Source organism: Gambusia affinis, linkage group LG03 (assembly GCF_019740435.1).
Source record: "Gambusia affinis linkage group LG03, SWU_Gaff_1.0, whole genome shotgun sequence".
In the NCBI taxonomy this organism is placed as follows: domain Eukaryota; kingdom Metazoa; phylum Chordata; class Actinopteri; order Cyprinodontiformes; family Poeciliidae; genus Gambusia; species Gambusia affinis.
In genome coordinates, this window is record NC_057870.1 from 8675036 (window position 1) to 8692272 (window position 17237).

The 17237-nt window shown below is 36.6% G+C and overlaps 2 protein-coding genes across 4 annotated transcripts in view; one reads left to right on the plus strand and one right to left on the minus strand.

Moving 5' to 3' along the window:
- The window catches only part of glt1d1 (glycosyltransferase 1 domain containing 1), a 64004-nt gene extending 61709 nt beyond the window's left edge, over nt 1-2295 (minus strand). For 2 of the 3 annotated variants that reach the window (XR_006370163.1, XM_044111392.1), the window contains exon 1: nt 1866-2295. Coding sequence is in view for 2 of the 3 variants with exons in the window: in XM_044111392.1 (XP_043967327.1) it covers nt 1866-1933 (68 nt within the window). In the remaining variant the exon portion in view is untranslated. The remainder of the gene's footprint in view (nt 1-1865) is intronic. The other variant, XM_044111391.1, reaches the window with a different exon arrangement.
- Nucleotides 2296-2345: 50 nt separating this feature from the next.
- The window catches only part of slc15a4 (solute carrier family 15 member 4), a 33192-nt gene continuing 18300 nt past the window's right edge, over nt 2346-17237 (plus strand). Inside the window, exons 1-6 of the mRNA XM_044111390.1 lie at nt 2346-2647; nt 3207-3821; nt 10414-10706; nt 11469-11610; nt 11805-11888; nt 14551-14725. Of these exons, the coding sequence (XP_043967325.1) occupies nt 3258-3821; nt 10414-10706; nt 11469-11610; nt 11805-11888; nt 14551-14725 (1258 nt within the window). The 5' untranslated portion in view covers nt 2346-2647; nt 3207-3257. The remainder of the gene's footprint in view (nt 2648-3206; nt 3822-10413; nt 10707-11468; nt 11611-11804; nt 11889-14550; nt 14726-17237) is intronic.

The following is a 17237-nucleotide window of genomic DNA, read 5'->3' on the forward strand; positions in this document are numbered from 1 at the left end:
TGGGGGATGGCACAACCCATGTTTGGAGGCCTTCAGTCCTCAACGCAGCGGTCACGGGTTCGATTCCCGGACCCGGCTGACATTTGCCGCATGTCTTCCCCCCTTCCTGTCAGTCTATTTTCAAATAAGGGACACTAGAGTCCCCTGAAGGGGAAAAAAACAAAAAAATGAATCAAACTCTATAAAACTTGGTAAAAATACTAGAACTTCTTAAAGGTGTGGTCTTTTTATTTAAAGTGTTTTTTAATTTTTTTAGCATGTTGTTAAATTAAGTTTTTATTCCGGTGCGGGATACCAGCATGTCTGAATGCAATCATTATTTGATGATTTTTGCAGAAAACCTGCTGTATTTTATTCCAGTTGAATTCTAAAATGTATTTCTAACATTCTGACAGAAAATGAACATAAAATTCACCTGTGAGAGAACAGAGAAGGATTTGCATGTTTGCTCTCTAGAGAATAAAGTTCGATGGAGCTTGCAGGAACCTTTTCAATATAATTTTATGATTCAGTTTGGCAATGTAATGGCAAAACATAAAATGTTAGACCTTGTCACACTAATAGATTCTGTTGTGCAATAATGGTGCAAATACCACAGAAAAAAATTATAAATTCTTTGATCATAAGACGATGAACAGAAAGCAATAACAGCATAAAATACAGAGGGGAACGAAACTGTGAAACAGAGGGCTAACTTCATTAATAGTATTAAATATACCATAAATAATAAAAAAAAACTACTTTTCAGCATTTTCTAACAGTCTGTTTGTAGTCTTGCCAAGTAGTACTTTTACTTTTTAATGTTTTGCTGTATAAGACTAGTTTGAATTTCATTTTACGTTGACTGAAAATAAAATTGACCTGTCCAAGGTATACCCCAACTCTCGACCAATGACCACTGGAGTTAGGCATGCTTGTAAACATTTAGATAAAAGTGAAAACCCATACATTAAATAGTCATTTTGATTTAAATTAGTAATAACTTTAAAAAAGGACTAAGTAATAAATATAAAATGTTAAAAGCAACTACAACTGTTTAAACATTTTTCTTTTTTTCTTTCAGGTTTATAAATCAAAGTCAGTGGGTGTGCTAACACTGCTCCAGACAAGGTGAATGGTCTGCAATGAAAATGTGTTGGCTAATCAATCCAATGTTAATGTTTATTTACTAGCCATGATGATGGTATCAATTATTTTCTGATGGATCGATAGGAATGAGGAAACAAGTAAATACTATTATTAAAATGATGACAGGGTTTTTAAAATGAGTATCAGTTTTAATAAATTATCTAACCATTTTGCCTATTATTTATCACATAATTACGTAATATAATTTAATGTGCTTATTGACGTGTTTTAATTGTAACTATTAATCACTTAAAAACATTTAATACTTGTATTTAAAAGACAGAACTGCTCATCTGCAACACTTACAAAAGCAGTGGACATAATCTGATTAAACTGACTTTCCAGGTTACCTAACAGTCACATTTGGACTTCAAACAGAACCTAAAATACCTTATTGAGGTGATTTTGGTCAGATGGCATTTTAAGTCAGGGCTGTTTCTCAAAACAGAACAATTTCACTTAAATAAAGGATGTGTTACTTCCTCAGCCAGTGATTATGAGAAATATCACATGACTGAACAAAGGTACAGCGGCCAAAAGCCACGTCAAAGTATGGCATCACTATGAGCCATAAGGTTACGACTGACTAATTACAAACCAATTAGAAGTGAAGAGGGACATTTCCATAAGATCAGCTAACTACATAGCTCTGGTTCTTAATAGTTAACCAAGGTACTGTCGGACATAGCCTCTAAAGCTAATTACCAACAGTTGTCTGAATCAGCAGGTAAATTTACCTTATTCTCTCGGCTGTAGTATAGTTCCCTGTTTTGGGGCTGAGGCAGGCTAGAAAGAGTAATTTCATATCCCCTCTGTAAACGGTGCTCTGTAACCGGTGAATGACAAAGTAGGCAAGGCAGGTCTCTGAGTTTCAGCTCCCTTGCTACACCCAGCTCATATCACATTTCCTGGACTCGTTCCCGGTAACGTCCACGTAGAAGAAAGCTAACAGAGCCCAACATGCTACTAGTGATTTTTCAACCAGAGTGACGAACCACGCTTCAAATGTTTACAAGTCCGTCTCTAATATTATCCCCTGGAAACAAACGGTTGTAATAACAACAGCAGAACACTAACATGTTGTCGGCACTGTTTTGATGTCGTGACCAATATTAAAGACTCGGTCAAGAGAACATCTTGATATCACGTATATCTCTACAATACTATAACGAAACGATAAAATAAAATCACCTCAAAGGAACTTCCTTTTAACGGCGGTACACCGCATGCGCTAAAATAGTAGACTTCTATATTACAGGGATGTACTCCTTGAATGCTCTGTTCACGAGACCATCACTTCTGGTTTTAGCTATAGATCGGTTCAGGAACGCAACTGTGACAGCTTTCACTGAGCAGAGTGTCACGCGACAGTGCTATGACACTGTTGTTGTGAACTCCCAGTCCATTTTAGCGAAAGTATTGACTTATTACGAGAGAAAACTAAACACTCGAGTGGCTAACTTCAACTAGAGTGGCTGAGATTGCTGAAGACTGCTGGAAAGAGCTTCAATAAATAAAGGTAATCTAAACCACACGCTTTTGGTGTTACAGCTAGCTTAATGTTTGTTTTTCTTCTTTAAAGAAAAGAACGGTAACATTAGTAGGGCAATTCAAATAATGTGATATTGGATTACTTGTTAGCAAATAATAACGATATGCTTAATAGTGACCATATTGTGACGGTAGGAAAATAATTTTCTACTTTAACAAACTTGGGTGAATATAGGACTCTTAGAAGTCAACTAAGTGAAATTTAGACAACACAGTCAAACATTTGCTGAAAGTTTTCTGGCAATGTCTAAAACATGTAAAGTTAGTTCTCGTGGTAATTTTCTTTGGTTTTGGATCACTTCTTATTGTTTTTATTTCACAATAAGTTGGTGGTACAAATATTAACACAGAATGTTGTAGCTTTTGTTATTTTACTTTATTTTTTTACTTTTATGCATTATGTTTGTATGTTGATGTGACAGGTGTTTTATTGTTCAACACTTGTAAAATCTTGATTATCGACATTTTTTGATAGAGCATAGGTAGTTTGATTTCCAATCTTATTTGTATTCTTCTTTTTTTTTTAGGTCTTTACTCACTATTCAGGAAGAGTTTTGTTTCCATTACTTTAGCTGAAAATGGATAACAGGGACTCCAATGAGAGCAGCCCGCTTTTGGACTCAGGAAACAGACCTTCACCACCACCAGTCTTCCAGGGACGGAGACTAGCTTGTGCTGCCATCCTACTTGCTGAGTCCTTGGAAAGGGTTGCATTCTATGGCATCACATCCAATCTGATACTTTTTCTCAACAACAGCCCTTTTTACTGGGAAGGCACTGAGGCCACGCAGGCACTTCTGACATTCATGGGAATAACTTACCTGATTTCACCGTTTGGAGGCTGGCTGGCAGACGCATACCTTGGGAAGTTCTTGACTATTGCTTCAAGTTTAATCTTGTATTTGATTGGCATGATTTTTTTCCCTTTTATTTCAAATGACTCAACAAGGATACACCTATGTGGAGAAGAGACAGCATTTCCGGTGCAACCTGCTGAATGTATGAACAACACCACTCCAGCAAATGTAACTTGCCCATGGCGCAGACCATATTGTGGCTCAGTAATCTACATAGGACTGGTTTTAGTTGCACTTGGTGTTGGTACTGTGAAGTCCAACATCACTCCCTTTGGCGCCGATCAGGTAAAGTATTAACCATAGTTTTCACACCTCATATTATTTATTGCAGTATTCAAACATGTGGCTTTTACAGCCATGATGAAAAATGAATATGCCTCCTTTCAGTTGCAGAGTTTTCATGTATAACCAGGTTGTAAAATTATTTGAATTAGAATTGCACCAATCAATCAGCCACTTTTCTCTCATTGGCTTCGATTCCTAATTAACAAATACTGAAAGATTTGTTTTCTTTTCTTTTGTTTTCATTAAATTAATCAAAACTAAAACATCATACTAATCCATAAACACATTAAACATTAAGTGAAAACATTAGATATACAGAACATGGTGAAAAGAAACCCATAGGCTTTCTTTTCACCATGACTGGGTGTTTTATGGTTTATGTTTTAGATTTTTTTTGTTTTCTGACATGTGTAAGATTGGGTATGTAGTGTGTGTGATCGAACATGTGATTGGGTATTTGGTGTGCCGTGACATTTCACTGAGACATGCATGCTCCTGATTATCATGGCTATTTCTAAGTAAAGTCATGTGAAAAGGGAAGTATGTTCCTTTAAAAATGGAAATTCTTTGTTACAACTGGAAATGAAAGCACTTTTGAAATATTGCTCACAATTTAAGGCTCCATATGTTAGCTATATCTCTAGGAATATCAGATCAATTCAGGCGGTAGAGTAAATGTATGTGTGAACTCAGATGCACCTTTGTTATCAATGTTAAAGATTTTTTTTTTTCAATTTTACAATCAGTTTTTACAAACACGTCTGCTTGTAAGAGACTTGGATAATCCCTCTGTCCTGTTCTATATTAAGAGAACTAAATTGACTTGAATTTTAGGATAGATCTATTAATATAATTGTCAAGCACTCTGTATAATGCAGCAATCTAATAGACAGTTACACTTTGAGATTTCTTCTATTGAATACAGTCCATCTGGAAAATATTCAGATCACTTCACCTTTTCCACATTTCGCTATGTTAATTGTATTAAATTAAGTTATTTTCTTACACTTCCTCACACAAATATCCCATTATGATAATGTGAAAAAGAGTTTAAGTATTTTTCAAATGCCTTTAAAATACAGGAATGTTATAATGTTATTTTCTCATCAAAAACATACCTGGATTGTTGCTTTAATTCTTACTTTCAAGTTTGAGAAATCCTTGAATCTCCCATGGCAACCATTCGATGATGTGCTGAAGGCAGAGTGTTTGACAAACCAGTGTCTTCTTTAAGGGGCGGAGGCCGATTTGCATCAAATTGAAAAGTCAGAATTTATTTGACATGTTTGAGATAAACAACATTTTTATAACAACTGCAGGCAAATTAGTTTCTTGATTTTGCTATAAAATGGCACTATGTTCCTGGAAAATACATCCTCTCCAAAAAAGTGTGAAAAAGGTGAATTGCTGTTAATACTTTCCATGTACTGTATTACAATTTCTCTAAAAGAGTAGTATTTTATCTTAGGATAACTAACAAAATTAGTGGCTCTTTGAGACTAAAGTTCAGCTTTCAGGAGTGACGCTAGACTGATAGTTGGTTGAGCAATTTATGGGTTTCTTGAAAAAAAAATCTCTAGATTCACAAGCATCTGCAACATTTTTGTGTGTCCTGAAAGAGAAGTACTTTTGAATACTAGAGCAAAAGCAGAAGCTTATCAGACTTAAAAGTTTAAATTAGATTAATGTTGAATATGTCATGAAACGGTGTGGAGTGAAGCGGTGAGGCAAACGCTGTAGACCCAGGTACTGAGTAGTAGTGATTTTAATGATAAGAGAGATAGTCCAAAATGTCCACAAACACAGGCAGCATTGCTGAGCTGACTCCAGGGCTCAACGCCGGTAGCAACTGGTTACACGAGTGGATCAGACTGCGACAACATCAGACGACTGAGACAGCTTAGACAAGGACCCGACAGAGACACAGGTGACACTAAATACACAGAAGGTAATCAGGGAATGAGACACACCTGGGAAGCAATCAAGGGGAGACAGGACGACATGGAGACTCGGACACACAGGAAACTCGAAATAAACACACAGAAAAACACGGAACATGACAGAATAATGCCTCGGTTTTACTAATCTAAAATCCCTTCTTAGAATATATTGATTTAAATGAGAGATAGATATAGAAGCTTAGTTACTTTAACTTGAGAGTCTTTTTTGTTTTTGGTTTTTAGATAAAATCAAAATATGGTAGTTGTCTATAAAAAAATATGGTTGAATGTTTTAAAGGTATTTCTTCATCCATTAATTTATTAATTTGAGCATACCATAGTATGCATAGTATAATATAAATGTCAAGTAGGTAGGTTTGCAGCTGTGCCATGCTTTTTACAATTTTCAGATTATGGCTATTACACGTTTGAAAAATTGCTTAAAAATGTATCTCTAACCTAAAACCTATTAAACGTCCTGAGGACACCTTTGTCTTCATGGATTCATCAACTAACTAAACATTTGACACTTAAGAGGTTACAACATTACTAGTTGATCCCTGATCTCTGGTTAGTTCTTGACATTGACATTGTCAAGAACTAGCCAAGCTGAAAATGTGAACAAGTTCCACTATGTGTACGTTTGCAAGGCTCTGTGCACTTCCACTCTGTGGCTGTAAGAATCGACATATCATTATTCAAAGAACTTGCTCTAAGAAAGCAGAGAGTTATTTAAATGGATTATTGTAGCCTCACACAATATCCCACAGTGTGTATAAATACTTCCAAAGGAAGTTGATGGTGTTAATTTTAAACAATACTTGATCCTGTTGCAACATTTTTTACATTTATGTCACAGTTTCTTTTCAGCATGTTTAAACACACAGAGCACATTGGCATTTGACAGTGAAGTGAATGAAATGATTCAGTTATTATTAGTGTCAGTCAGACAAATCTTCATTAAAGGCCCATTAACTTGTCAGTGCTACTTTTCGATGAATTGAATCCTAAGATTTGTCAGTTAAAAGCATTTTTTTCCCCTGAATTAATAACTGATTATTTCCTCTTAAATGTTTCAGAAACAGCAGTAGGCTCTCACAGTTATATTTAGGACAAGAGGAGAGATGTCTCCTCTGACAGCTTTTGTGTAGTTAACAAAGAAAAGATGAAAGAGGAAAAAAACTGAGTTGAGTATCACTGCATGGCAGGGCTATCTTTTCAAAGACTATCATACAGGATTGATAAGCAAAATAACTTCCATGAAAAATAAATATTTGCTTGATAGACCGTTATAACCAGTGCTGTACTTTAAGTTTACCTTTTCCTTGCCTGAGTAAAATTGGCCGGAGTATTTATTCAGAAATAAACAGTACACTGTGTTTATCATTTGAAATGTTTTAATTCAGTTCTTTGTAACCTGACATTGAAGTAAACTTATGTTGCACAAGAATTTTATAAAACCAGATTCAGGTTTTTTTTTTGTACTGAATCTCTCTCTATTGGATATTTACAGAGGAAATGGGGCTTTGTTATAGCTCCTCATATGACACTGCTAACACTTGTGCTTCAATATTAAGTGAATTGGTGCTGCTATGACAACAATTGTATTTTCTCCCATATAAAGTTTTCATAGATTTTTTTTAAAAAAAAAGTTGTTTTCCAAATTGATTTAAGATGTTCTTGTGGGTTCTTTTAGAAAGCTCAGTGTAGGTAATGTGTGTCGGTTGCTTTGTGGAAAAACAACTCTGTATATACTCTGCATATTTATTGTCTGCCATCCCAGTTGAGCTTTAGATATCCATTGAAATCTTACATTTAAAAATATCAGTTTATTTAATCAGATGTGGATCATTTTTTGGATACTTTACCTTAATGCCATTTACATGTCACTTTCATGTTACTTGGGTTTTTATGATGTCTTTAGGAGATATGCAATCCACACAAAGGCCAGATCACAGCAGTCTGTGCTTTGTGTGGTTGTCATACGTAGATGGAAAGCACATAAACTGGGTGTAGATAATGCTGCGTCCTTTGCTCCTTTTTTGCATAATGGAGGAGTAAAAGCTTGAAAGATCAAATGTTATGATGCAGTTGAGATGACCCTTAGTAAATAAGTGCATTTGTGGTCAAACCTGTCAAAAGAAACTAAGTGCAAGAATGATGCAAACATTTTCATAAGGGTTGCCCACCTCTTTTCAAGGAAGTGCAATATGCATAGGACTTAGAACTATCTTAATCAGAAAAAAATAATCTAGTGACTTCATTCAGACTTCATATAGAAGTCTGTATGAAGACTAATATGCACAACTCAACATTTGTGAGTTAGCTCGCAAATGTTGAGCCATTTGTGAGCTAACTCATCCAGTATCAGGGACATATTGTTGAACATTAACATTCTGCCAAGAAGATCTGGGCACTGGAGCTAAGGGAACTCACTTCTTCTCTACTGAACCAAACCTCCAATCTGAGCCTGGGTGCTTGAATGAGTGGGACGTGCATCCACACGTTCCTTCATAACAGAACCCATCCTGGCCCTGTACAAGCCTAATTGTATTATCTCTTCTAGGTAAAACCTTTTGGCCAGTTTTAAATAGTCAAACACATCATAGCAGTTGAAAATGTGCTGCTTGTTTTAATGAAATCTGGCCAGTGCCAGACTCTTTTTACAACTATGACCTCAGAGACCGCCAGCTCCTGAAGAAACGACCACAACATATGGTGCTGGTTTGTTCCAAACTTGTGATTCATCTTCTTTCAAACCTTTCCTTTCATTGAACATCAGTGTTGTGTGCAAAGTACCCATGGTGTATTGATTGTTTTTCAGATGACCAACCACTATTGAGACTCATTAACATATAGACATATAGAATATTAACATATAGAGCATTAACATATAGGCATATAGATATATAGAATAGTTAACATGAAAAATGTTGCCTGATAAGTGTCAGATACTTTCACACCTCATGTGTTTCAGGACAATTGTGACGTGAAGAATATTCCGTTAAATATAATACTTTCTCCTGAGGTGGACAACCATCATTGCAGTTCTTTTGTTAAACAGATCACATCTGCTTAGCATCATAATAGAAATCAATAAAGGAAGTCAATTCCTAATAGACAAGGCTGACTACAATGTTTCAACTGACTAGTGTGTAGTGATGTCCAACTTTACAATAAACTAGAATATGAACAACCAACTAATACTACACTGCACAATCCTTCCCTATAGGGCAGGAGTGTCCAAAGTTGGTCTTCGAAGGCCGGCATCCTGCATGTTTTAGTTCTCTCCCTGGTGGTAGTAACAACCTTCTCAGCATGTCAGTGTTCTCCTAAGGCCTCTAATGGGCCATCATTTGATCCAGGTGTGTTAAACCAGGAAGAGAACTAAAACACGCAAGATGCCAGTCCTTGAGGACTGACTTTGGACACCCCTGCTATAGGACATTCATTTGCTCTGCTTTTGTGAAACGCTGACTGTGACAACAGAAACAATGGGTATAAACCAACAACCTAACAAACAGAATATGCACGGCTGCCCTGTCCTGACAAGGCATATCTTTTTTTGCTTTAGAGGTCGTTCATGAGGCTATAAACCAGAGGTGACAGATATATTTTGGTGAGTAGGTAAAAAGTGGAGGCAAAGTGTTCTGACCTTTGCTTTAGAATACAACCACTTTAACTTCCTGATTACCTGATGTTGTCTATGGAACTTTTTTGTCAATGCTTGACTAACAATTCATACACTGCGAGTGAAGGCAGCGCTGTCCTGTACAATTGTGAGTCTCCAGGAAGAAAGCCACTAGAGCAGGATTATACGAGGTGCACAATGCATAAAATGTTTGTTGGTCTTCCTGCGGCTTTCTTTTCAAAGTAATAACGCCATAGAAACATAGTGTAGTGATTCTGGTATTGACTGAGCCAATGCTTCAAATTTAGATTATATATCTTGACTTCTTTCCTTGTCTGAAAGGTTTTCTCAGTCTCGCTTCCGCTTTTAAGTTCTGCGGCTGGCTGGTCGCACCAACTATACATCATTACTAGAACTCAGCCTGGGAAGCTGACTTGCCCTTAAACCAGTCAGCTGATGCAGGGCTGTGACTACCTTGTTTGGTGAGTCTAGACTGCAACAGAAGCGGCCTGACCTCAACCCCGTTGGCTTTGTTGATGCTTTCACAAAACATGTGGATAGCAACAAGGCACCTTAAAGCTGCCTTCAGGTGTGTAAGAAGATAGACAGATCATCAAACCCAAGGTAGAGCTGTGCACAGCACTGACAAAATAACAGTGACAGTATCCAGTTTGGGCAATTTGAGAGAGATGGAGAAACGAAGCAGATTGTCTGATATCGGCTTGAGGAACTAGTTGAATTGTTGGTTGCTGGGTGTATGATGACTGCTTCATGTGAGTGATGCTGGAGCCTCAGATTTCTTCAGTTGTCATCCTCTTTAAAGGACAGTTCCTAAAGTGTTCTCAGTCAGACCACACAGGGACATAATTTCCAATGCTACATTGAAAAGGGAGAATCCAATAGAAGGGAGTTTTATGACTTGTTGAAAAGTCTATACATGTCTTCTCTGTTAACACATTCTAAAACCAATGTATTTACAAATCAACTAGTTGCTTTTATTCTGTTTTGTCTGTGACCAAAGGTCAAAGACAAAGGACCGGAGGCCACGCGCAGATTCTTCAACTGGTTCTACTGGTGCATCAACTTAGGAGCTATCCTGTCTCTGGGAGGTGTGGGATACATCCAGCAGAATTACAGTTTTGAGGTTGGTTACATCATCCCGGCGGTGTGCCTCGGGATCTCCTTCCTGGTCTTTGTTCTGGGACGGACCGTTTTCATCACAAAGCCCGCCGACGGCAGTGCCTTCTCAGATATGGTCAAGATCCTTTCCTTTGCCTGCTGCTCACAGAAACCAAAGGAACCAAACCTGCTTCGGTAAGTGTGCTCATACTGGTGTTTTTTTCTGTATTTCTTTAGTGATAAGAAAAACTAAGTTTGATAGGAAACAAATTTGTTGCACCATTGAAACCATAACATCCATAAAAGTATTAGGCTGTTAGCAAAAAAGGATCTCAAAGACTCATTTGAATCATTTGTAAATTATTGGAATCATTAGCAAAAAATAACAGTATCAAATATTTATTTTTCTGGGATTTCCGCATTTCCGGTTGTGTATTCAGTGTTTTTCTGTGGAGGGTTTTTTATGAGCTGCAAGGCAGCTCTTGTATGTTGAAGCAGACCTTTATCTTAAATCTCTCTTTGATCCCCTCCTATAATTCTTTTGTGCGTGCCTTTCCCCCCCACATCTGGTCAATGTATTCATCTTTGTTCCCTGTGGTGAAAAGTTGTCCTAAAGAGCTGAAACTCGACTTTGAACCAAAGTAGCACAAACGTCTCAAAAACTTGACATTGAATATTTTAAGTTGGACAATCCCACAGCCTTATAAAAATTCCTTAATAGGGAATTTTCTCCAGAGATGAGGATTATGGGCTTAAGCGTAGTTTCTTTTGAATCTCTAGAAGTGCTTTTATTAAAGGGTAAGGTTTACTCAGAAAAAGATGATTAAATCTACCATTTTAAGAGTTGAGAGTAATTTCATCATATTCTATGTATAACATGTTTTTTTTTTAAATTTATGCTACTACTCACTTCAGTCATTTAGTATTTAAATTATTTCATTTCTAATTCTGTTTCAGCAATAAACCCACCCTGCTCGACACCGCAAAACTGACCTACGGAGGGAAATTTCCAGAAGAAAAAGTAGAGGAAGTGAAATCATTAGTGAAAGTCCTTCCAGTTTTCTTTGCCCTTATTCCATACTGGACAGTGTATTTCCAGGTAAGTTTCACAAGTGGAACAATTTAGAGGACTTTATCTTGCCCGTGCTGGCTTCCAGTAAACAGACATGTTAAAATAAGGGAAGATTATTTTCTCTTTCAAGATTGCAAAGAACCAGCTTTGCACCAGAGAGCCTGGTGATCATAAAGTGGAGAGTTGCTTTATGCTGGCATTAATCTCCTTATTGTGCTCAGATGCAGACAACGTATATCCTGCAGAGCCTCCACTTGAGGATTCCTGGTACACCCTCAAACATCTCAGTGGACCCCTCTCATCAGGTAACCAACAATAAAAACAGGCTTAGTCCAAGATTATGTTTATTGTTTAGTACATAGAACATAATGCAATAATAATAATAATAATAATAATAATAATAATAATAATAATAATAATAATAATAATAATAATAATAATAATAAACACTCAAAACACCACCTGTTTTTGAGTTAATATTTTTAAACCAGATATCTCGCTCTCGAGGGAAGAAAAAAAAAAGTCAATTGGTCTCTGACATGCAATGGCAAGCAACAGCTGGAGGCAGCAGGAAAGGCTTGTAATGCCTTGGGGATTAAGTCAGAACTTCACAGACTAATACCTCTCAGATTAGCAACCTGGCTGTGTTTGTGTTCCTCTGCTGCAGCGCCTCCGTCTGACGGTTCCCGCTGATTTGTAGCTGATGTAACTCGCTCACACGGCTTGTATGTTGCCTTCTGCAGGACTTTGATGGGTCCCTCAGCAGCTCCATGTGAAACATGACTCCTCAAAAAAACAAAGGTTTCACAGCAATGGCGCTGATCACAGTTGAAAGTTCAGGCTGTAAGCTTCAACACACCTTTAAAAGAAAATGTGAAGTGAAACACCTAAAAAGGAACAACAAATAATAGCTCATAGTCCTTCTTAAAGCTGTACATTAATATTCTCACAAAACTGTAGTTAGTTTTTATTTGTTGTAAAACTCTAAAACTTGTATTTATTTTTTTGGCCATCATTTTTGATCTTTGTCTTGGAGGTCAGGTTGCACTTCTCATGTCTAAAATATTGTTGGTATTGAAAGAGGAAGTAAGTTGTCTCTCCTTCCTACCTCGCCAGTTGTCTGCATTAAAAGGGAAGTAAGATCTGATGCCTCTGGGACTTCTCTCCCTCAGCTCACCTGACAGTTAAGTGGCTAGACTTAAAAGATGCTATTTCCTCAAGGGAACAGGAACCCATAACAATGATTCATCTTAAAATCGGCTGAGATTCTGGTAACTTGACTAATGTAGCATTAGTTAATTGATCAATTTCCCTTCATTAAAGAGCTGGATCATTTAAATATGAATTTAGGTCAAAACTATTTCCAGAGATGAGGATCATGGGCTTTAGCGTAGTTTTTTTTTTTTGAATCTCTAGAAGTGCTTTTATTAAGCACTCAATAAAATAAAGGTCACTCTCTTTATTTTATTAAGTGCCGTGGCAAAGATGGTGGCGCGGAGGGCTCAGTTCTCAACACGGCTGTTGTGGGTTTGAGTCTTGGCAGGTTGACTTTTACCGCATGTCTTCCCCCTCTCTCACAACCCATGTTCCTGTCAACCTACTGGTATAAAAAAAACTACTGAAGCCAAAAATACCCCTAAAAACAACAACAAAAACTACTTCTTTGATGGTGATTGTTGTAGATTTAGATCTTGGATATAAATTGCTAAATTATTTTTCTTATACAGAGAAAGAATGAAAAAGTGTGTTTTAAACTTGTGAAATGTCGCAGGGAAAGTCTTACGACAGTTCTACTGAGCCCGGTGTTACCAGCAAAAGATACTCATAATTCACCTTCATTTATAAATGAAAGTGTATGCACTTTGTTTTTTTCATGTTTAAATGTCTTGGCAAGAAAGAAGACATTTTGAACTATTGTCAAAATGTCAAGATTTTTGGTGTTACCTGGCAAAGTGATTTGTTGTAAAAGCTGATACACTGAAAAAAATAACTCTTTGGATGAACATAAAAAAAATCATGGAAAGGTTTTCCACCTGATTACTTTGCTTTATTTCAGCACCATGTAATTCTGTTACTCCTATTTACGGCACATGTGTTGGGTCAACTTAATTTATTAAGGTTATTCCAATGTAAAGCAGTTGTGTTGGCTCAACTTATGTTATAATTGTTATTCCATGGTTGATTCTATATCAAACGTGTTGGCTGAACTTTATATATTATGGTTATTCCAATTTAAAGCAAATGTGTTGGCTCAACTTATTTTATTAAGGTTGATTCATCTCATTTACTATAATTGGACCCAATGTAATTTAAAAGAACCAGCCCAACTAATTTGCAAGGCTTTGGACCAAATAATTTAAATTTAAATTTAAACCTGAAATTTAAATTGCCAACATAGATTTGTATATGTTATGTGGTCTAACAACTTGCAATTTTATTTTGCACAAAGCAACATTGTGCTTGAAGTAGCAAACATTTTGTGTGTTAACAGTTACTGTGAATATATTTGTTCCATCTAGTAATTCAGATATTCAATGTAAACATGAAACTTTTTGGTTCTCAGGTTTAGGGAACACACTGTGAATGAACAATACAGCTTGCAGTGGGCTTTAATGGATTTGCAGCTAAAACAACAGTGTTATCAGTATTGCAGCTGCAGCCTCTGGGATTAATAATCCTAAAATGTGTTCACGTCTTAGATTTATTTGACTGTAGGGTTTTTATTCCTGTAAATTCAATTACCGGTAATCGTTTTGGGGGTTTTTTCTTCATTAAATAGTATTTGGTTTTGGCCACCTGGGGGCGCCAAAGCCGTATCAAGACAGAAACCTTCCTGCTTATTGCGGATGCATAAATGTGCACACAAACACTGTTGGAATGCACATAGAGTCTCCTTTGTTTTTATGCTCTGTTGCTTCCTATACATTTTTATCTCATCTCTTCTCCTCTGGATTCTTCTTGATTAAGTTCACCTTCCCGGCTGCCTGGCTCACCATGTTTGACGCAGTGCTCATCCTCATGCTCATCCCTCTTAAAGACAAAGTAGTGGACCCCTTCCTGAAGCGCCGTGGCCTGCTGCCCTCCTCTCTGAAGAGGATTGCTGTGGGGATGTTCTTTGTCATGTGGTCAGCCGTGGCAGCGGGTGAGTGCCCCCATCCTCAATTATGCTATCGCCTAAGAAGGCCAAAGAACAAAGCAAGAGCAGAGTTTACAACATTTTCATTTAATCTGGACTTCCACGGTGATGGTTTTTTTTTTGTTTCCTGATATTGTCTTGGGAGGTTTTCGAAACAGTGACTGAAAATATAAGATGGAAATTAAGAGAAAAAAATCTGAGATAGAGCTTGCGGCTAATGATGTTTCAATTAACATTTATATTTAGTGGGCTGTTTTTTCAGTGGATCTAGAGATAGTTTCTGTTCATAAATCACAAGATTATCTCCCACTTTACAGCAAAAATTAAGGCTTCAATGTTTTGAGAAGGACAAAGATCAAATGTAGAGAAAGGCAAATCGGCTGCACTCTGTGGAGTCAATTTTAATTAAATGCTTTCCAACCAACAGCCTATACATGGCATTTTAACAATTTCTGTCATTAGTGACTTTTAAATACTTTCTGAAGGCAAACTATTAAACATGTCTTTAATTACACTTTTACAGAAGTTTTTTAGAAAAGTGTGATTCCAATTAAATTTAAAGGTAAGTTAACATCAGATGAACCAACAACTCAGTATTGTAATATAAATAATGAGATCTAAATTGGCCGATAATATAATTCACCTCTATTAATGCTTGTCTGAGGTGTGAACTGCTGTTTTGTAACCTTTCTGTGTTTAAAAAGATAACAAAAAAACTAACACTTTTTGTGACTGTGCGTATGATAAGGAAATAATTGCCTGGCAGTCATGGGGTGGTGATGTGTTGTGTATCATTCCTAATAAGTGGCATTTTTAGATGGCAAGAGTAGAGATGACTAATTAGATATTTTTAGGCAATTTTGAATCTTCATTTTTCTTTCAGGTTTTAACTTTTCAATTCCGAATTTTAGACACTTCCTTTTTTTCTAGCTTCTACAATATAAGAAATAGGAACTGATATAGGAACAGATATGTTTCTTGTCTTTCCGGTCAATAATTAATTATATTGGGACTCCTGCAGAGGTTTTTATTATTGTTTTTAAACAATGTCAAAATATTTTTTGAGATGAACTTACACACTACCAACATTAATTCAAGTAGCATCACAAAACCTGCAGTTTCCATGTGTATAATCAAGAGAATGCAAACCTTCACAATAACTGAGATTTCCAGCTTATTCCATGACAGGCAGATGTTGAACCCTCAAAAGTATAAGACAGTGACACTTTGCACTGGTACTTTTAGACTTCTTGTTATCTTCTGAAAGTCTTGCTCTCTCTCGCTCTCTCACAGCTTGTAGAAATCACAAACATGTTTAATTGTGTTGTAGAAAATACCTAAGAACAGCTTCTGGCATTTTTGTTGTTTCTCTGGACTTTATTTTAGATACAGGACTGTTACTGAAATTAGCTATCCTAGGCTTCTTCCAGCAGGGACGTTTGTTGGTGTTGGTGGCTAAATGAGATATGGTGCATTCAGTGACTGGAAAAAGATTAGATTTTTAAGTGCCACCAGTCAGATCCAAACAAGATGAAAATTGTCAGAAAAATTATATTGGGTTGCTTTTCAAAATGCAACTTTTTGTAGAAACTGACTACTTGCACTGTAAAAATACGATTTTAACTGCTTAAATTCCTCTTTTTATTTAACTTTTAGAACTTAATATTTGTACAATTTTCTTTTCTAAATTTAAGAATTATAGGTTTGATTAAATGTTGGAAAGTAACATTGGTGTTGTGAAAAAACAAGACCTTTATGATGAAAAATCTAACTTCATATGTTCTACTCTTGTCTATAAAAATGATCTTTTTCCATCAGGATGATATAATAAAAGCTCTTCAGAAAAATGGAATGTGCAAACATTTACTTTTCACAGGACTGGCCCTTTTCTGAAAGGAATGCTGCTGCAACACGTTCATTTCAACGTTTGAAAGCTTTTCAGTTATTTATTTTTTCCCATTTGGCTTTTGCATTTGAGTTCCGGCAAAATAAAATCCAAATCTTGGAGAAAGCAATTTTGAGTTCAGGCGGGGGAGAGAAAGGGTTTAGAATGGTGGTGTAGTCTGAGCTTTGGTCACAGAATAGAAGATAAACACACGACTCCGGTGCCAAACAGTTCTGACCTGGATTTTACGAGTCAAAGCAGACAGCAGGATCAAATCTATGCATTGCAGTGCATTTTAAAATACAACTGAAACCCTGTGTAATAATCTTTCATCTGCAGTTCATCTGAATAATTGCTCGTCGGACATACACTTGCTTCACATTTATTAAGTTAGACACAATCCCCTCGTGAGCTGCCGTACAACACTGTTACACCTCAGTTGGATTAATGTCTGTCTGAGTACTTATCTTTCCTCTTTCTATTAGCTGAAATCATGTTGTTTAGAGGCCAGCGGATGGAAAGTAGTGAAAATCCCAGCGTGACACCTTTTGCTCACTGAATAGTCAGCTGAACCCATTAAATTTCTGCCCACCTCTCCAGCACTCCGGCTCTGCTCAGTGCTAGAATCACTTC